Genomic DNA, 23,054 nt, shown 5'->3' on the forward strand with positions numbered 1-23,054 from the left:
ATGAACTGCCAAGTATCGCTTTCACCATTTGTTTATTCCTTTTTAAAAAAAACTTGACCCTTTCATGTCAATTCTTACAAATGTACTCGTACATGAAAGGTCAACCTGATTAGCATAAAAATGGCCAGTATTGGACCATTTTGTGCTCGTTTGTAAAAATGTGTGCATTAGACACATTTTTTCCACATCATGGTCTCTGACATCTGGCATTTTCACCCTTCCTCCCACCTGTCATGTGGGCATGCAAAAACAATCCATGAAATGAGGCTGTATTTTCCCACGCATGGGAAAACAAGTGGAACATGGCGGACATAAATCAGTGATAATACACAGTCAAGTAAAACTGGGTTTATTTCTAGACTTTCTAAAGGTAAAGGTCCCCCAACAACCTCCACTAATATGGAGAATGAGCAAAATCAAAGACCCTCATGATTTAAATGATGCTTAAAAATACACGGAAATACTTAATAAAAACACAATTAATTACTTCCAGGCGGCAATGAAATATGTAAGGCTGACCTTTCTGACCTTCAGTTTTTTCACCAAATAAATTTGCACACTTGGTCAATATCACCAAGTAAAAGAATGAAGTATATTTTTTCTTACTGTTTTACACTTTATTAGAAGTCTGTCTCTTGAGCTGAGGTCTTCCATCTAACCCTTTTTAAAATATTTTTAAGTACGGTATATTACAATCTAGAAAATCCAGACATAATTGTGTAGTTTAAAAAAGTTCAACATAACAGCGTATGCACAGGCACAATTAAAAACATTTTTGTCTAAAATATATTTTAATATTACTCCTTTATAAAATGTATAAACCAGCAGTTATTTATAAGCCTATACCTTGATGCAAAAATTTAACTTAATTCCTTTGTAAATTAAGCTACATAGTTCCTTTATTTAATGATTATTTACACTTAAAGTAAAATTTCCTATGGAGAAATCTGCAATAATGAATTACTTTTCTGGTTGTGGCACGTACACACCACAAGATGTCACTGGTTGCACGTGGGAAACCATCTTTTTTTCTGGGATAAGAGACAGATAAGCATCTTCATGACAAGGGTACTCTAGAGCTTTCATGAGATGTAAACATGTTATCTCTGTTTCTCAAAAAAATATTTTAAAACAGGTATGACTTTTGTTTTCAACCATATTCACGCATATAACATCTCTTATCAATGTGTAAAAGCATTAGAAAACCTTCCTATGATTTCTGATACTGCTGAAAAAAATAAGCCCAATTTGTGCTTAGCAACATAGCCCCCAACCATCATATACAGTAATACACAATATTCAAAATGCTTCCTTTTATGTCGGGGCAGAAAAGGACCTTTTTTGTATTTCTAGAAGGAGGGCTAACAAGGTGTTTGGGCACTTCTACATATTTTTCTTTACTGATTGACTAGAGATCTGTTAGGGGTCTTTATGGACCTCAAAGATATCTCTTGACATCAGATGGTACCCATGAGGATGTGGTGACATCACAGGTCTGCAGAAAACAGAAGTTTATCAAAACAAACTGAGATTAAACCAAGTCTTTGTCAATGCTAAAATACATTACTGTATACAGCACGGCATTTTAAAGAGAAACATATCCTTTTCCATGAGGCTCTTTAAAAGCCAGACAGTAGCCAAATAAAGCACAGCAGAAAATAAGGGCATATTTAAATTAATACTTGTGAAAAGGGAACACCGTGAACATATATCGCTATATATAATGTATACAATTAATATCGGTTAGAATTTAGAAAGTGATAGTCCCCCTTTAGATATGATCCTTGGAATGTTTAACCAATTTTAGACATTGGATCTAATTTAATAGATATAACAAATCTGTAATCCCTGCAGTTTGATCGTGATACACAACAGACTGCGCTGCATGGAGCGTTAGAAAGTCTACTTAAACAATTGTTATTTATTAATAAATACTTGTAATATAATTATGCAACGTCTCTTCTCTGTGAATATATTCGAAGGAGATTTTAGAGCTTAAACAGAAAGATATTCCACCTTATGACTGAAGTGTCGAACAGGAGAAAACTCAGCAGTCATGTTGGAGCAAACTTGAATTGCTCCTAGAGATTCGAGTGCATTACCAAGGTGGGGATATATATACCGTATTGGCTCGAATATAGGCCGCACTTTTTCCCCCCACTTTAAGTCTTTAAAGTGAGGGTGCGGCCTATATTCGGGGTGTAGCGCCCGACGCCCGGAACATGTAGTCCCGGGCAGGCAGCGGGGTTAGGATACAGATCCCCCGCAGCGGTGCAGACACCTGCATCCTACTCTCTGATACTCTGACAGCCTCCCCTGCCAGCACTTCCCACTGCCCCCCCCCGTCTTACCGGAGCAGAATCCCGGGTGTCTTACGGGGCCGGCAGGGGACATCTACGCAATACGCGTATACAAATTCTGGTGCCGTATTCCGTAGATGTTCCCCGCTGGCCCCGCAAGACACCCGGGAGTCTGCTCCGGTAAGTCGGGGGGGGGGGGCAGAGGAGGACAGTGGCAGCATATCTCGGGGGGGCAGTGGCAGCATATCTCGGGGGGGGGCAGTGGTAGCATATCTCGGGGGGGGAGGACAGTGGCAGCATATCTCGGGGGGGGAGGACAGTGGCAGCATATCTCGGGGGGGAGGACAGTGGCAGCATATCTCGGGGGGTGAGGAGGAGCGGTAGCATATCTCGGGGAGGGAGGACAGTGGCAGCATATCTCGGGGGGGAGGACAGTGGCAGCATATCTCGGGGGGGAGAGTGGTAGCATATCTTGGGGGGGGACAGTGGCAGCATATCTCGGGGGGGAGGACAGTGGCAGCATATCTCGGGGGGGGAGGAGGAGTGGTAGCATATCTCGGGGAGGGAGGACAGTGGCAGCATATCTCGGGGGGGGGGGGACAGAGTGGCAGCATGTTTTTTTTTGGTGCTTTTTTTAAAGAAAAAAACTTTTTCTTTAAAAAAGCACCAAACTTTTAGGGTGCGGCCTATATACGGGGGCGGCCTATATCCGAGCCAATACGGTATATATATATATATATACACATACATATGGGATACATATATATTTATGCAGAAAGCTCGTATGACCTTGTTGTATGTTTTGTTACTTTTATGTATAAGAGCATGTATATTTATAAGATATGTATAAAATGTATAAGATTTGGACACGTCATCTGGATAAGTATATATTTTCCTTTTTTGGGCAGTGTTGGTGAAGTGAACACTCAACTGAAAATCTTGTTGCGCTAAACTTTTTTGAATATTTGGAAACCTTATCTACACTGTCAACATATGCGTTCTATACCATACTATGAATACAAAGGTCTTGTAATACTGAACATGTTGCCCCATAAATGGAGCCCATTGTGGCCTTTAAGCTTGCAGGCTGCTGCTGCGGTTTTCGCACCAAATTTGTAATCGTAGCTGGAGGTGCTCCTTCAATGGCAGCACTATAGAAGTAGCAATAGTGCCTTATGTTATGAGGCGCATGCTTGGGGTACTAATATGTTATATTCACTTTTGTGGATTATGTTTCCCTTATATGCAATACTATATTACATATCTATATTATAATTTATGTAGCGCCAACAACTTATGTAGCACTTCTTACAATACATATATTCAAGGGCATGACAAAACTAGAACTAGGCGCATGTTACATTAGGTAAAGAGAGCCTTTACATATATACATAAATATATAAACATTATTTACAATAAAATAATGCTTTTCATTTTTTTCAGAGGCATATGATGGGAGTATAATATATAATCATCAAGCTATTTTTTTCTGCTAGAAACCAAAGAATTATTTTGATCCAGTGGCTAGTGTTTTTGGTTTTAGGACAGGATAGTGAGTATGTAAGTATATTATTTGCCAAATGTGTATTCTGTTTGAAAAAGCATTATGGCACTCAATGCAATTCTGTGTTCATTTTTATACATGTATTTAGTTGACCCTGCCCTGCTACTGCTCTAGCTATGAAGGGCACTGAATTATAGAAATATTTTCTTTGATTTTTAATATTCAACAAAATGATTGGTCTGCCAAATCAGGTGGGTTGTGGCAAGATGTTTGTGGTTATATCACTGTGTAAATTGTATATGTAATTCACTGGGATTTCAAAATGTAAATTTGTTTTTTTTATGTTAGGATTAAGGTTCTATGAACAAAGGCAGATAATCTTTTAGCAGCAAACTTTAATTATGTGTGTGCAAAAAGAGTTGATGGAATTGTTCTCATCATGGGGTATTGGTGCAGTGTGTCATGGAAAGGGTGGATCATAGGCACAAAGGAGATGTGCATTTATGTTTTTCTTGTTGTAATTCTTTGATAAGGGCTAACAATGTAATTGTAAGTTATGGATAGCAATAGAAATCTTTAGCCAAGTGTTAATCATGTACTTTTATGTACTTTCTATATAATGGCACCCAGTAAATAAACGATGCGTCTCTGTAGCCTAGGACCAGCAAAGTTATAGTTAAAGCATTACACTCCTCCATCTTCCCCACAACAACTGACTTTTGTGCCCACCCTCCCTGCCCCTCTCCCGCCCGCCCCAGTGTTGTCCTAATAAATAGACAGTTAATTACCAGATTTATTTAAACATGCCAGTAGAGGGCATCAACTCTTTGGATCCCTTTAGTACCCACTTCTCCCCATTAAACCATTCCAAATCCCATCCCTCTCTCTGCCATCACAGCTATCCCAGTACCCTAACCTTTATATGTGAAACCTGCCTGTGTTTGCTCTGCTACCTCTGTCCCCCACATATTCTTCCCTATTCCTATCATTCTCAACCACCAAACTTAACCAACATGCTCAACCTAACCAATTTTATTCCTATCATCTCCAACCATAAACTCCCTCCAGTCTTTAACTGTTCCCTAACAATGGCTCTCCTCCTCACTTATCACCCCGTCTACAAGATTTCACTCTGGCTGCCCCATATCTCTGGAATCTACTCCCGAGGAACCTTCAGCTTTCACCCTCCCTCCCTCCCAACATTCAACTAAAACCCCAAAACCCACTTCTTCAGAGAAGCAGTCCGCCTTAGCTGCTAGAGACAACCACCACACTATCACTATCTCTCAACCTTTCTCTGTGCCTTATACCCCCCCCACACTACCTCTCACCCGTCACTGATACCCCCCGCACTACCTCTCACCCTTTCTCTGTGCCTTATGTTTGTCACCCCATTCCCTCAAGATTGTAAGCTTGCGAGCAGGGCTCTCTCCACCTAATGTATCGGTTTGTCTTAGTTTGTCAATTCTCGTCTTGTCAGACCCCTTGAATATATGTATTGTATTAAGCGCTGCATAAATTGTTGGCGCTATATAAATAAAAGATAATAATAATAATAATTAAGAGCTTAATCATAGACATTTCTTTATGATTCACTCTCTTTCCACCCTATCCCACCAGCCCCAACCATTATTTGTTATAGATGCCTTGCACCCCACTAGTTACCCTGTCTTCCTGTAGGTCTCTTCTCCATCCCTTTAGCTACCCTTCTCATTCCCTTCAATTCAACATCTGAACTCTAATCCACTCTAATTCAGTCCCATCTTCCTACAGATTCTATTCTAACCGATCCTTTAATCCAGCTTGATTTTCCTCCCCGCTCAATTTTGCACCCAACACTCCATGTAGAACCCCTCCTCATCATTTGATTTATTCAACTTAAATTAAACATTTTAAAGATATGTGATAATGTATCAAGCTGGTTACCCTTATACTGCATTGATCCGATTAGAGGAGGAAAACATCTAAGTCTCCTACCATTCTATGGATGTTAAGCAGGCCAAGAAAGGCCCAACACCTACGAGTTTGTGCAAGGTTGTTAAATTGAATGTAGTGTGAAAGCATTTATAAAAGACACAAACATACATGTCAATACATTACAAAATAAATGTTAACACAGACTACATGTTGGTACTGACATATATACATTACATTTATACAACATCCATTTCAATCTACGTGTATACAATAAAATTATATATTTTGTGATAACCAGAAGTAAGGTTTAAAACATTTTAAAAGTCATTTTTTAAATTTAAACATAACTAAACAAAAAATGGGTACTAAAGAAATTTAGTACCCAACTAGCCCTTCAAAAATCCAATTGGGTACACGGCAAAAATAGATTTTTTTTTTGTAGGTAACCAAATAAAGAATACAGTAAGGACATATTAATTACACTCAATAAGTACCAATTTATAACTGTCTTTATGGGATAATTTATTGATGCAATTTCAATCGTATTCTGTGCAGTATTCACCATCTCAGTGGTAAAATAATGATAGATGCTACATTTTTATTTTAACAGCAGTGACCATTCAAAAAATATTCTTTGGGGATGCCATACAATCTTAATATTTATTTGTACAACTTATACCTCCTAGCTACACTGACCTGCCAAGCCACAAGTTTTTAGTAGATTTGTCGTGATTTACAGCTGTAAAATAATTACAGGGTGCATTAATAAGTACACTTTTCGTTAATTATTGTAAAGGAAATACAACTTGACCTTTCTGGGCTATAGAGTGAATTGTAATAGGGGAAAATATAATACCTAAATTTTCCAGCATTTGATATATTTAATATTGAAACCTTTATAACTCGCTGTGACAGTGGTGTATTCTAGTTTGGGACAGCAGGTTCAGGGCGCGGCATAACTAGAAGCTTCAAGAGAGCCACTGATCTATGAGCCGGTTAAAAAGGAGATCACGGTTCTCCCCAACTGACTCAATGACACTATGGAGGTCAGTGCCGAGTTCAGTTATGCCCCAATGCCGCATATATAGGGATAAGGTTGGATAAGGCCAGAGACTGATACCTGAACAAAAACCGTCTGCGACTGTTGATATGAACTACGTGTGTCAACTTACTTCACGCACACAGAAAGAGAACATTTACATAGCTATTTGCCGCACACTGTAAAGAATGATATTAAAGGTTTCTATACATTGGGTTCTTTAGAGGGGAGCTTACACTATAATTATCTTTGCTTTAGTTATTGTCCTATGGTTGTGAGGGGGTGTATAGTTCACACGTGTACTCACCTGCCTGGAAGCCTCCTGGACACTGTGTCACACATGATACAATGTGCAATGCAGCCTGGTAAATATTTATACTGCAAATGCCATATATTGCCGCAAATATTCTTTATTTATGACAATACTCTGGCTTCACTTCTGAGATCAGCTCAGGACAACCCTTTGTGTCAGAAGTCCAGCTAGGAAATGCGACACTCATCTGTATCCAAAACTGGATTCATCGCGTGTATATCACACTAGGAAAACCGGAACTAAGGGACACCATGCAAAACTCGATGTAAGTTTTGCTGTTCCGCGCAATACAAGCACGCAACATAACACAAAAAACCCCACAAACCCAAAATAATCCACTTTAAGTTGATGATCAGCTTCATTATAGCATAGCGGACATGTTGATTATAAGCCATTTTAATACTGTTCATTTAAGCATACAACCTAAAGCACTATAGTCAATTCTATAAATGATAGGACTTGGCTTACCTGTGTTGTCTGGGAAAAGAGTTTACAGTTAAATACACTACATGCAGCATATAAAAGATACTGAATATACAAGGTCTTAGTAGTAAATGTTTGCTGTTGGGACCACAGACTTGAAAATAACGACAGGACCACCAAAGACTGTGTTTGTATAAAAGATATTTACTTCAATTATCACACCTAGGGTGCTAGTGAATAATAATAATAATAATACATTGTGTGAGATTCATACAGTGATATTGCTTCTCCATATCATATAGGGACCGTTGTACAGTGCTGAGAACAAACATTATGGCTACCCAAACAAAGACAGAACAATGCCATTCTGCTGACAGGACCTCTATTCCCACTGTTGCCAGCCAAAAAATAGACAAAAAAAACCTACTATATGTCTTAACAAGAACCAAGAAAGCAAAACCTACAAAAAGAGGAATCACAGCAACACAACATAGGCTTCTCAAAACTACGTGTACAAAAATGACACTTTTTTTGGTCAGTTGGGTCTTTGTGAGGATTTCTTTTTTTTTTTTAAAATCTGTGATTGCAAATAACAAATAAGCTCTATAAATGTCTAAGACTTAATGCGATACAGCAAAAAAAATAATATATATATAAAATACTGCTAAAAATGTCGGACACCACAATACACTGGGGAACTGAGCTTATTCATAAATTCTCAGGAAAGAGAAAAATAATATGGGGAGGAAAGAGTACATCACTTCTGAGTTTATCTTGTGCTGTGTTAGTAGTCAGGGTATTTAACAGCTGCACCCATCTTCATGGCAAGTAGTTATTGCACAAATATACAGAGTTAATCTTTCAACTACATAAACAGGGACATGAAGAACTGTTCTTTTCCTTTTCGATGTTAATGGCTAACCTTGCCTTTGTAGACACGCTCACGCGTCCAAGTTTCAACTGCATGTATTGAAGAGCAGTCGAAGAACATTGGAAGAACAATTTTATGCCGTTGAAGCAGAATTACAGGTTTTAATGATATGGCAGTGTTAAAATATCTATTCTATAGCAGAGTGGGGCTTCTTTAACAACAGACACAGCTAGACTTTGATTGGGATTTAAATAGCTATTTAATAATTGTATTTTTTGTTGGTACCGATAGTAAATGTACAATTCAACTCAAAATTCAAATGGGACTGCCTTAAAATAGGGCAAAGCAAGTACGACTATAGCATTTTGTAGCAAATTTTTTATAGCACAAACCTGTGATTCTGCTCCAGAGCTAAAATCCAAGTCACATGACACAAGCTTAGTCTGCTGTGACATTTACAGCCTAATGAGATTGTAATCCACCGTAACACTTTTAAATGGAAACTTTGTACATCAAAATTGATAAAACAAAAATTAATGAGAAAACACCAAAACATTTTTCTTTTGAAGTCAACACTTGGAAGTACAGAAAACAAAAAGTGCCATTTTCTAATTCATACACCTCAACAGAATGGGAAAAATGTGATATGTATATATATATATATATATATATATATACACACACTGATCAAAAAGGATACAGATGAGGATAATTCCATTTCCTGCATTAATACCATCCCTGCACTAAATGTATCATAATATATTCTGAACAATATAACTGGGTCTAAGAGGCATGAGGCAATAAAACAATCCATTCATTCCTTTTTGGAAAGAAGTAGTTGCATTTCTAATGTTAAATCGCACACACTAAACAAAAATTAAAAGGGATTCGGAAATGTATTAAATAGCCCTACATGCATCCACACTTGTTCAAAACTGGCTTAGTTTATTTAAGCTATAAAAAGCCGAAACGGATTATTAAAATGCATAATCAGTACATAAAATATTTTTCTACATAACACAAAGTTACAACACATGGCAAAAAGGTTAGCGGGCTGGTTTCTGTCAAGCTACTAATGGTTCTTGTCATTCCAGACATTTACTTTTTATTAAATTGTTAAGTGGTACTTGCAATATACAATGTGAATTATCCAGTATAGAAACTGATTTTGCAAGCAAACGATGCCACAATTTCTGTATTATTTTTACTGGGGAAAAAACACAAGTTTTCATAAATTTAAAAGAAACAATGCATTAAGGCACAATATTACTGGACAGAAGTCCGTGGTTTTCTGGGAAGAATGACTATATGGCATTTTGGGTCATGAATGAAGGATTACATCAAAATAATAAAAAGAACTATAAATTATGCAGTAGGTCCCAAGTTTGTGATTTTGCTTAAATAGAAACCTGTAGAAGATTTTTGCATTGGAATTTCTTTAATGGTAGCAAAATATAATTGTAGCAGATCAGTAGACTGATTAAATATTTAAATGTTTAAATATATTTTTTAAAAAATTTACATTTAATGTAAATCTCTATTATCTGCACTGTGTGAATTAAGTTGAAAATAACTTACGATCCTTCTAGTTTGCCACCATACGGCTGCAAAATGCATTTAGAAACAGTCAAATGATGTTAAATAATTTAAGGTGTAACAGTATTTAAATATAGTGACCATTAAGATTTTCTTTTAAAACTAAAAGTTCAAATTTTTTTTTGACAAAAAATCAAGCTGATCGTAGTAACAGCTTTCTGCCACTTGTAATTATGGATGTTTTAATGGATTAATTTTTGTTTAAAAGCCTGAGGTCGTAGATTACGGTTTACATCACAGTTTGAAAAACGTGATGGGATATTGTAGTGTTTAAAATGAGTATTGTGGGAAAATATCCAGCTGCTTTACTTTTATTTCAGTAATTCTTAGGCTGGCAAGAAAGTCCTAGTTGTTACCGGGAAAATTAACGCATAATATAGTAAAAGCAAAAGCGCATTTTATTACAATAAAAGAACCATAAAATAATCCATATTAAAGAAAATCTAAATTTATATGGATTAATAGCATTTAAAACAATAATGATATACTTGATAGACTCACTTGATTGAAATATTAAAATGCTAGCCCAGTTTATAGATAATTGGCTTGAAATTAACCCAATCTATAAAATTATAGCATTATATTAATTTAAAAATGATACCATGTAAATGAAATTACGGTTTTGTTATTTGGTGAAGTGGTTCTCAACAAAGAAAATTACAAATAAATATTAAAAAAAATTTGATTAAACATAAAATACGGTAATCACTTTCTAGGCAAAAGAGCACGTTTTATACACAACTGGCCCGTTCACCCTAAGAATTTTTAGCAATTCTTCATCGGGAGAAAACAAAACATGCAAATTTATTTTTATTTAATCATCCCAGAATTTAAAGTTGATCAATTAAATGCTGGCATTACACAAATATTGCTTGTTTAGAGTCCAATTTTATATAAAATAATCCAGGAAACTGTCTAGTATCCATGTTTGAAAGGGAAAGCCAAAAGTTTACAATAACTACAGATAAAAGGTCACCCACGTATGCCAAAAACTTGATGTCTGTGATGGAGCTAACCTTTTTTCATATTAGGAAGACAATTTACTCGGGTTTTCCACTGTAATATTCTCTGCGTAACCCAGCCACAGGTAAAACATATGCAGAGATTATCCCATTATGATTAGAAAGAAAAACATTCATAGAATTAAAAACCTGCCTTCTTTCTATGCCTCTTTAGCACTGCGATCACGCTGAGCGGTAACCTTCTCGAAGTTTTGTAGTGTTAAATGAGCAATTCTAAATGACAAACTATACATTAATCCACCCCGTATGGAGGGAACAGACAAGAGACAACCTATAACCATTAAAGGAGCCGCAGTTCCAACAGGAAAAGAAATTATGTTTAAATCACCTTCAAGTAGGTACATACTGAAAATATTACATTTTATTGACTAATGTCCTTTTCCACCTTTACTTAACCCCTTCTTCATGACAAAGCCCGTCCATGCATTGTTTTTAAAGGGTTTAAGGACAAACCATTGTCCTTAAGGGGTTAATATGCAACACACAGAACTGTAGCAACGTGTGTGATTATATATACACTATTATAGCAGTTGGTTAAAAGAAAACACATAATATGGATAATCACAAGCAGTAATGCAGTATTTTTTTCTCATAGCTAAGCCAAAATGCAATCTTTTGAGTTGACACTTGCATGTTTTGTGCAAAGTGCGATTTATTTAACCTATATTGCATTATCTAAAGCTCAGGCAATAAACAAGAGGCTTTTCTGTTATTACGGCTTGTGCGATTCCAGATTGCGATGGAATTTGACTAAGTGTAATTATTGGGACATTTAATTTTGTACTCCATTTCAAAGCAATTGCTAAATAAATATAAAAAGCACTGCCAATTCTTTTGCTTTTGGGATTAAGTGGATGTAATGTGACCGTCAGCAGCAAAGCCATGTGTTTTTAGCTTGAAGCAATTAGCAAACACAATCATATAGTATTTTGTAAATCTTGAGTTCATTAGCCTATTAACGTAATGCCAATTTAACTGCCACAAAAAGTGACACAACCCAACGTTTGAGGTTACAATGTTTTAGTTCTGTTATTTTGGTTTGTATTATGCCCGAAATACCAAAGATAGGGTTTCTGTGCAAGGCCAAATAGTCAGGGATGACATTTAGAGAATAATTTATGAATTTCAAATAAAAGGGCTGAAAGCTGGGGATCTAAGTACCTATTCATGGGAGGATTTCTGTTTTTTGGGCTAAAAAAGTAGCGGTACTGGGACTTTATTGAACAAAAGTGTATTGATATTAGAACTTTTAAAATTTGCAGCTGTCAGACATGATTTATTAAGGGATTAGAGACATCTGCTTACATTGGCTCCTCAGAAAACCATACAGTTTTTAATATTCATTAATTTTGGTTTTCAAATGATGATATCATCTGCAAGAAAATGACGGTTTTTGAAAATGCAACATCTACCTGGTCATTAGATATACAAGACTTTTAGAAGCAAAAAGGGTAGAAAAATATTTTTAATATACCAGAAGGAAAAATAAAACGCAGAAGGACTAGAAGTCTATAGAGAGAACCACTGTGTTAAAAACATTGCTTAGTATTAATTACCAAGATCAATACATAACGGGCAGTGTCTGCAAATTATACGTGTTTCAGAAGTGTGTAGATGTTGGTTATTACATGTTGGGAATTTGTTAATATTAAGAACTATTAGCTTATGAAATTATTTTTCATGGACTGAAAAATAAAGATTTAAACATATGTACTGAAATACAAGTTTCTTCTCTGTAAGATAATGGAGAAAAGCGGTAAGTACTGAAACGAGAACATACATGCTCGGTGCCTGTTACACATCCCTTATCTTGTGCTAGATTGTGCTTCCCAACTAAAGAAAGCCAAAATGAGATTTTGGTTTTGGAAAATGAGACTATTTTGTGTTTTTAATATATAAATGAATTTCATAGAGGAACTGTCACATCTGAGATGAATTCATCATTAAAATCTAACCGTTAAAGAGATACTGCAGCCATCATCCACACTTTAATGTGTATAATGGATGAGTGTCTCCTGTGAATTAACCCTTTTACACCCTGCAAATACACGGAGGGTTTCATCAGAATCTCCCTATGCGTATGCTCTCTATCAACGCCCCCCGGAAACCTGGAGATTTTTTAAAAAATACTTGAATATGTATTCTTTGTTAGTGGGGCTACATATGGGCACTTTCAAACCATCTTCCATGGGCATTATTATGGTTTACAGTAATATACTGATTTGGATTTTTCACCATTGACATCACATCTGCCTCCACAGCTGGAACCATCACATCCCATGATATCTCAGGGAGTGGTACCACGTATTCTTGGATCTATCTGGTGTGTAAATGTCATTAAGAGTTACATTAAACGAAAAAAGAACACGTTCAGTATGTCTTATAGACGAGTTATGATCAGGAATAGCATGGAATGTGACGGTTCCTCTTTAAAGAGGAATTTAAGGTTTAAACCAATTATAGACACGAGTTTCCATAAAATAGTCATCAAGTAACTCCAAAACATGCCACTTTTTTTAGCACAGGTTTTCATTAGCACTAAGGATTGGGCATAATATCACCAAAGAAAGATCCCGCTGATATGTTATTAATTATTGTTGGGAATCCAAAGAAAACTTTGAGATACCAAGACATAGAAAAAACATTAAGAGTGTTCTGGGGACAGTGTCACTACCCTAAATTATAGCAATATACCTATGTACAAATACTACCAGAAAAAAAAACACAAGTTTTCTTCCTGACATATTACAGAATAAAAAATATCCACAAAATGAAACACCTACACATACAAATAGTGTATTTTAAATAATGGCATGAGTATAGCTATCTGCCATAGAGCAGGGCTGGCCTCACAATGTATGCAGGTAAGCTGGTGAGGGTCACCACAACAGCGTTCATTCCTACGCTATAAAGCAAGTGCGTGTAGAAAAGGCAACCAGAGACATTAAGGTGTTAGAAACTCGGCGATGCTGTAGGAACTCAGGTTCTAGCTTGAGTGCTTGTTTCTGTTTTATTATGGTCTTCAGAAATAAGCATGGATTGGAGCAAACCAATTCCTGAAACCCATACAGATGTTGAATCATTTTAGCATTAACTTGACCTGCTTCCAACAAATTATCCAAAAATGAGTGATCTAGCGATCAAATATATACTTTAGGATGAGAACAGTCAGAATTTTATTGCAAAACAATAAGCAGTGATGCTTATGTAGTATATATTGCAGAATTTATCTCAAGTTAAACAGTAACATTGTTGGATTATTTTCAAATTATTGCCTCTGCCTCCTAGAGCCATTTTTGTCCTTCTTGCTGTTCAAGAGTCTAAGTTTCCATCCTGAAGAAGTGCTACTGCGTATGAAGAGCGTTATGTCTACAACCTAGAAAGAAATGTGGTTCTATGCCTAAAACTGTTCTACCTTATAATACAGAAAGGTTTAGCATAGGGAGCATAATTTAAAAAAAAAATCCCACCCCACATCCCCATTAGAGAGGGGCGAATAAACAAAAAAGGAATATTATTAAAACCTAAGTAACAAATGCACCAAATAACGTCATCAAAAAGATGCTGACCTAAGACAAAATGTTTCAATGATACACAATAAGGTAAAAAAAAAAAAAAGAAAAACAACTTCAAATCAATAATATACAGTATGACAACTACATCTTGTAAATTATACCCAATACTGCCGGCAGTCTATCCCTCTAAAGAATATTTGCCCCCGTTTCATCCCTTCCTATCAATCAGATAATAAAATACGGCACCTATAAATAAGCAAAAAAAATATATATATATACTGAAATCATCTATTGTTAGTTATTTTTTTAAGATATGGCAATAAAGGAGTCTAGTTCAGCAAAACTTGTAGAAGCCAAAACAGATAAACCAGCTTATTGAAAAAGGTGGCAGTAATGCACTCTATGTGTGCACAAGTACATAAGAAAATACACAGACGTATAAAATTGCATACACAGTTATTCCCATCATTCTCCTTACTCTCACACACACATATTGACAGCAAGGAGGGATAGGATACAAATTGGAATGGAAGTCGTACTTTACCGAGGACTGACTGTTATATAAAATATTGTTCAGAACTACAAATGCAATTCCGTTAAATGATCATTTTGGTTTTTATATTTATCTATTTACATTGTACTATCTCAGAGTAAAGAGCATTATTATTTTATTTTTATTTTTTTAACATAAAAAAAGTGAGTGACCAGACTGCATTTCAGAAAATGTCACTTGGATATGCATCCTTCTTGGCAGCATATTTAGGTATTCAAATGCGTTTGTTTAGGCTCCATTGGCCACGGAAATCAACAAATACAAGTTTTCTGAAAAACGAATACTGTAAGGAAGTGTTAAGAACTCGCAGGTCAACTGAAGCAGTACATAGTACCATTCCAACTTGTACCCTCTGACCCCCCCAAAAAATATGAGGTCTGATCAGCGTGTTCTGTGGTTAGAGGTTAAAAAGCAGATTATAAAATACCTAAATTCAGATCTTTTGTCCTGATTTGGCCTAAATGGAGTGTAAAACAAATTCCAGTCTGGAAAAGACCAGAATCGTTAAAGCTATGAAACAATGTGCACTAGATTCTATTCCACTAACAAGAAAACAATACGTCAGCTACCACAAATTAAGATTTCTTTTTCCTGATGTGATTTTTGTTAGAAAATAAGTGGAGTAGATGTGTTTGTTTCATTTCAAAGTTCCAAGCAGGTTTTTTTCTTCTTGAAAATAGGAATCCAAACTAGTGTGTTTAGAGTCAGTTGACTGTGCAATCTCTTAGTGGCAACTGAAACAGCTACAAAAAAGAAACTAAAACAAACTTTTTTTTCCTGAAAAAATTCTCATCCTTTTCCTGGTATAAGAAGATTATAGTGTATTATCGCTCTGCGGCCATTACATGGCAGATAAAAAGCCCCATTAACTCTGTGGGTTCCATCTTTTTAATTATTATTTTTTTTTTAAATTATTTTTTTGAAATTATTTAAGCCCACTCTGAAAATGGAGGGCACAAGGCAAAGCTGTAAGAGTTTTTTTTCCAGAAAGTGTGAAAACCACTTAGGGCAATACTAAAAACACTCCAGGGTACAAAAAAGCTTGACTACATATTTCAGTTTTCGTCCTCGAAAACACAACATAAAATTGGGCTTAATGCTCCTTTTGTTTGCTATATGCACCTTGGCCTATGGCGTTTTTGCCCTGTGGCCTGCAGGGCGATAAGTGCGCAACACGATATAATCAGTGAAAGGTCCAGTTTTGTTTCCCCAGCTCTCTGGAGCCAGGGTGAACATAATCTCAAAACTCCCATTCGATGGGCTCTTCCCGACTAGCGGCCTTCTCTAAACGGTGAATTATGCTGTTCAAGTTTGCTGCTTTCTTTTTCCTCAAAGTGTTGTCCCGCGTGTTTTTGGAACTTGCTGTCTCCGAAAAGTTGAATAAGCTCTGAATAGAGTTTCCTTTTTGCGAACTTGTACTTGGCACACTGGATAATTTTTCAGAATCTTCTTTATTCTTGTGGGAGCTCTCCTTTGCAGGGACCAAGTTTGAGGCAGCTGAGGTAGAGGCATGCTTTTCAGTAGCAGATTTGGTTGTCTCCAAACCTTCTCGTGATCCAGAAAAGGAACGCCGGCCACGCAGCTTTCTCCGGCCTTCTTCATCTGTATCTTCTGGACTGTCCACTCCTAAGTGTGTGGTGTCTGTTTTCTCAGTAGATCTAGCATCCTCATTCTCTTCAAAAGCTGAATCAGTTTGTCCTCCCTGAGACTTTTTGTTTGCACCGTTGAATTGGTCTGCTTCAAGGACACTATGTTTCCCTTCTGTTGTGCTTTCCATGTCTACACCATCACAGCTGTCTCCTTCAGAGCTGTGAGCTGCCCTGCTGCTTGTGGCTGACGGGGAGTCACTGGAACCAATCTGTCCATGGCTACCTGCTTGAATTTCTTCAATGAATAGTTCTCTGCGTATGCGAGACCTAAAAGAAAAAAACATAAGAAAAGAAATGTTACTCATAAAAACACACCGACATACACAAAAAGTCCTTAAAATGTAGCTTAACTCAAAGGTTCCCAGCATATATTTGTCAGTATATCCGAGTCTGATTTCCATAATATAGAAACAGTACCTCAACGGGCACACTGCCCACTCTCAAATATAGCTACCCACATATTAGCAAACTGCCATTTCTAATGTAGGCTTCCTTTTTGTGTAAGCTACATCATTCTCTGCCATGTTTTGCACACTGTGTGCATTGGGCCTTTGTGGATTGAGTTGACTTTGTAGATCCAAAGCTTATACTATAAATAAATGTTTACATTGTTATGACTCATTTTGAAATAATGGTTATTGATGCGCTCCATGGTATGGTCACAACACAAGAGCCTTCAGATCTTAACACTCTGCTTTTATGAAGTGCAAGCTTACCTGTAATTATGGAACCAGTTAATGACGGTGCTAGTTTTCAGGTTAAGCTGGGTGGCAAGTTCTTCAATGGTTTTGGGTGAAGGGTATGGCTTTTGCTGGTAAGCCTGTTTTAGAGCTTCTTTCTCCTCAGGTGCCAACACTACTCTGGGTTTCTTCAGCTGATGTTGTGGTTGGGGACTGGTGCCTTGGCTGTAGTCAATGCCCGCTGAAGGAGGCTCAGATGACTGACTATCGCTTACTGAGCTGTGTCTTCTTTTCATGTATGCTGAAAACCAAAAACAAACATGTTTTCAGGAGGTTAGTGACGTAGCAATAACTTCATGTCTGCACATTTGCAATGATTTCTTTTTTAGTTACGGCTTTGGTAACTGGTTAATGCTCACTAGTTGGAAGCAATTTCTGTATGGTGGTTAGAGAGACGCAGACAGAGCTGTCTGGCTATGAACCAGGGGAGAACATGACTTCTCCCTTTTGTACTGTCAATTTAAGACTGATATGACCAGTGTTTGCCTAGGACTTGCTCCTGGTTAGAAATAGTACACATACAACATAGCAGAAAACTACGAGTTCAGGTAGCTGGAGAAATGCAAAATAACCAGGAACAATGCGGAAAACGCAGCTGGTTTAAAAATGAGAATACAAATTAATAAACGTTTTTTAAAGAGTACTTTTAAGCAAGTAGGAACATGATAATGTACCTTTGAAAGATATCAGTCTGACTTTATGTATAGTATTCTATAGCACTATGAGAGTGGTGTGTATATATCTTTCTAGCAGTGGGGCACAATTGAATGACACCTAACAGTTTTTAAATAAGGTGTGTGAGTATGAGGTTATAACCCCCCTCCCATCCTATATATCCCCAAGCTGCCAGATGGATAACATCTGACAACAACAGAAAGATTTAACAGCATTTTCATTTGGGTTGTTTCTTATGCACGTTTATGTTCTTTCACTTAATCTGTATACATCTCTACATAGCCCCTTCATTTAAAATACCTTCGGAAGTTTGGAACTACCAAAGTTAGTTAAGAAATAATAAAGATAAAATTATATTTCCAGATGTAATCATGCGACACGAACACTAGGTGGTGGCATTGGAATGCGTGACTGGAAGCAGCATTCCGTATTTGAAAGGTAGAAGCCAATAAAGATGATCAAATATATCAATATTAATATATTTACTTTTAAAGGCCTCTCAAATGCCACCTTTGCCCACATTATACTTTTGCTCTACTGACTTACACCCAATTCTCACATTTCTGCCTGCAGGAATTTATGTGCGCTGCACCGACTCTGAAGAACGAACACTCTTCCTGCTCCACTAGCGCACGCCTCGAAAACGCACTTCTTCAGGGAAGCCAACAATATGCCCATCCAGAAAACCCTTTGTGCATTAGGATCTCCCTTTAGATTGTTCTAGCAAACAGAGCCCTCCATATCTTGTGTTTCGTTATACAGCACTGTGCACTAAGGTGGTACGTAAAAAAACGCAACCACAACCTTGGATTCAGATTCTATTCTTATCATTAAGGACCAGCATTGGTTTGGTGGTAGCCAAGAGTTTCCTTATAGGCTATGACTGCCTGAAGCGTTCTTTTGATTAAATTGATTTCCTACCTGTGCACACAGTGCTTGGTGATGTGTCTGTTGTGTTCTGCTGGTTATTAACCGCTGAGTCCACAACAACCTTAATCACATGGGTTGCAGTACAGAAAGGTAAAACTATTTAGAATTCCTTGGCTCTACATACCTTTCTTTTCCATGCGTTTCATGTCCATGAGCTTTTCCACGTTATTTGGATCATTGAGCCACAGTTGCATGCGTACAAATGGTTCTCTTCCTTTCAAACTCAGCTTGTGCCACGGCTTTGGACGTGCCAGCAAGTCAGAGACCGAGCCTTGTGTTAGACCCAGGATGGTTTCCCCAAACAGACGCTGACCTGCAAAAATAGAACATGTGTAATTAACAAAAGACACAGAAAATGGAATTAAATGATCGGCAACGGACCGAAACAGACGGCTTGTACATTTTAACTTCACATTTACCAATATTTTTTTACATTCTAACACATGTTAAAAAGAAAATGAACAACTACGAGCAACAAACCATATTGAATACTTTAATCAACGGTCCACATATATGTGGCAAGCAATAAATATACTTAAAAAACACGCGGATATTTGTGAGCAGACTAGTCATTTTCCTCTCCAGACTAGTTTCTCCTGGTTGAGAGGTTATCCTACGCTTGGTAATGTAAATTTGTGTGGGGAAGGGAGATAAGTTACCTAAGTTATTGTCAGTTAACACCTCTTTGACTCTCTTGGTGATACCATAGGTGTCCAGCTCATGGGACATGGCCACCAGCTCTTGGATGCTCAGAGCGGAGTGGCCGGGGAATGGCAGAGGAGTTGCTGGCTGGGAGTCGCATGCGGATGCATCATTAGACTCCTGAGGCTCGCCTTCTTTGCTGGTCTCAATCGCAGGGCACGGCTGCTGGATCAAGTCTGTCAGGCTCTTAACAGATTCACTGGAACTCATTGGAGACTCGGGGGCAGGACTGCAGCTAGTAGAGGTCTTTGGAGTGCTTTCTGTACAAAGACAATAATATCACTCGTTAATACATTACGTTGATGCGCTTTATGTTTTACACATTATATAACATATCATTTTGAACGTGCAACATAACATTAACGATCAATCGGAAGGATTGTACTGCAACACTGCCAATCCCGTTAAAACGTTTCACAGGGGTTTCATTATTTTACTTTGTAAAGAGGAAAATACAACGTTGTCATCTTAAAATAAATACCTTTGCTGTACTGGAGTACATCAAACTATACTGTACTATTATATTCGTTTAAACGTAAATTAAACTAGCAAGCCAGTTAATATTTGCAAGAGCTACTGGGAGGTAGATTACATTTGGACTTCCAATTCAATCAAGTTGGTGATATGTATTAAAGTGCATATGATGACTGGAGTTTTTTTTTTCTTAAACGTATATTTAGTCTAAGATAAAGATACATTGCAATCCAAAATCGCTTTGAAATAAAATACTTTAAGTTCAGATACATATGTTCCTATAAATAGTCAAAGATGCCGAATTTAGAAATGGTTGGACCATCTTTGGCTTACTAGAATGTATACACATGCATAGTATTAATTTCTCTAAAATTCATACTACATATATTTAGAAATAAGTTAAAAATAAAAAGATCACATGGGTTAGAAATGTTTGCTTCCCCTCCCACTACCAGTTTTTCCTCACTTGCTTTAAAAAATAACCATTTAATACCCATAAGGCAAGACGCACTTTACAAATCCTATTGCTTCTCTTCTGTAAACCCTTAGGTCACCGTAAACAGAATATATAACCTAGTGAATGTTATTTCTGTGTTGCAGGCAGCTGAGAAACTGTACAGTAAATTTGCCCAGATTCAGCCAAGCGTAGGAGCAAATTGGCAGGTCATCCATCTTGCTCACTGTACACTGTCAGGGATGGCATAAATTCCCTACATGATTAACAGACTTCTTTCCAGGTCTGCGTCCTTTAACCTACAGCAAGGTCGACATCATGGCCGCCTGCCTGATAGAGAACACACGGCCGCTCTAAGTTTCCTCTAATTTTCTTCCCTGCATCAGTCTCAACAAACCTCAAAGAACAGCAAGATTAATTGCTAGACCTCGGTGCCCAAGCACCTCCAGAAGAGAGCATGCTTTTCCTAAGGTACTCCTATTAAAAGGAAGATGACAGATGAAGCAGAAAATGTAAACATTTGGAAAATGATTAAAGAAGTCTACCTTCATTGCACAGCAAAAATAAGCAGAGACAGCTTGGAAGCGTACTTTGGCTTCAGAAATGATGTGTCTGCTTGTGATCTCAGTGAAAGTAACTGAAAACGTCTACAGACGCATTTTCGTGTGATATCATTAGAACTGTGCATAATCTTTCTACTGTCACAAATAATAGTGTAAAGCAGACACCTGGAACAGCTGAAACCAAATTAAATCAATTACAGTGCGAGGCCTTTTATAGAGAAAACTGCAGAAAATCTTCTGCAAAAGAGATTTTTTGGTTGAATTCAGGGGTTGACAAATTTAGCGTGGATCTAGAAGCCAGCCGCAAAAATTATGTTCCCGCCTTTTCCCTTCCCATGGTCTGCAGATAAAGGATGTTTATTGGGGCAAAACAACATAATACACCTTTCTTCAATTCTGCAGCTAACCACTTCACGACAATTGGTAGTTTATACCATAAAGACTCAAACTTGTATGTTTAACCATTATACTAACACTTACACACTCATGCCAAAGCCACACTAACATACACAACAGCATACACTTACACATGCTCCAGCTAACACGATACATTTACACACACACACACTGACTCTGGCACTATACACGCACACACAATGACTAACACTGTACACACACACACACTGACTCTGGTACTATACATGCACACACAATGACTAACACTACACACACACACACTGACTCTGGCACTATACACCCACACACAATGACTAACACTGTACACACACACACACACACTGACTCTGGCACTATACACGCACACACAATGACTAACACTGTACACACACACACACACTGACTCTGGCACTATACACGCACACACAATGACTAACACTGTACATACACACACTGACTCTGGCACTATACATTTACACACACAATGACTAGTACTGTACATATACACACATACACTCTGACAACAGTATAAACACATAGATTGACTCCAGCACTCATATTCTTACGTATTGACCACATATGAGTTTATTCACTAAAGAGGCAATTGGAAGAATTGCAATTTCATCACACCAACTTTACATTATGTTATGAAGGGAAAACCCCAGTGTCTGTCTACTTGGCCCTATTTATAGCGCATCTAAATCAACGAGATTGAATTATGCATTATAGAGGCTCAGCTCAGTTCTTCTTGCAGACACGTTTACCACAGATGGCCCTTTATAATGCATGGTAAATTTAGGGAACTGAAGCCACAACCTGCTTGAGAGAGGATTACTAAATTTCCTTTAGGAAGCCATAAAATACTTGCTCAATATAATGTACAGCTTGTAAAAGAAACAAGGGCAGCGTCATGTATCAAACGCCATTGAAGAATGACTATGCATACACTTGCTCAATTATAAGAAACTTGTTAATTCAAAAGTTTTATATTTGACACAATGATATGTTTTCCTCGAGGCACAACTCTGATCTGTTGGGGATTTTAGTCAAAGATCATAAAAGAAGGAAAGTGTTCCATAATCCCCAAATTAAAACGTTCCCAGCCCTGTTGTGACAAAGATGACCTTCTAACGTCCAGCCGCATCGTCCTATTGCTCAAAATCAAAAGCCAACTTCAAGACGGTAACATGGGAATATAGAGTTTGATGTCGTTTAGGGCTGCAACTAACGATTATTTTAATAATCGATTAGTTGGCCGATTATTTTGTCGATTAATCGATTAATCGGATAAAAAAATACATTATTTTAAATTGAAGAAAAATTGCAATAAAAAACGTACAATTTACACTTTCATCTCTTTATTGCAATGGCCTCTCTCTCTCTATTCACCTTCTTATTTTACTGACATAATAAAAGCT

At 37.2% G+C, this 23,054-nt stretch overlaps 1 protein-coding gene across 2 annotated transcripts in view; it reads right to left on the minus strand.

Annotated features, from left to right (window-relative positions):
* CUX1 (cut like homeobox 1) overlaps window positions 1-23,054 on the minus strand; it is a 166,036-nt gene that overhangs the window by 11,131 nt on the left and 131,851 nt on the right. The window contains exons 21-24 of one of the 2 annotated variants that reach the window (XM_053457145.1): window positions 19,707-20,009; window positions 19,172-19,360; window positions 17,419-17,683; window positions 15,130-16,969 (exon numbers count right to left, since the gene is read on the minus strand). The exons of the other annotated variant lie outside the window; for it this stretch is intronic. Coding sequence (XP_053313120.1) covers window positions 16,294-16,969; window positions 17,419-17,683; window positions 19,172-19,360; window positions 19,707-20,009 — 1,433 coding nt within the window. The 3' untranslated portion in view covers window positions 15,130-16,293. Of the gene's footprint in view, window positions 1-15,129; window positions 16,970-17,418; window positions 17,684-19,171; window positions 19,361-19,706; window positions 20,010-23,054 lie in introns of those variants that run through there. 2 annotated transcript variants of the gene reach the window in all.

The sequence above is a fragment of the Spea bombifrons genome, chromosome 2 (assembly GCF_027358695.1).
Source record: "Spea bombifrons isolate aSpeBom1 chromosome 2, aSpeBom1.2.pri, whole genome shotgun sequence".
In the NCBI taxonomy this organism is placed as follows: Eukaryota; Metazoa; Chordata; class Amphibia; order Anura; family Pelobatidae; genus Spea; species Spea bombifrons.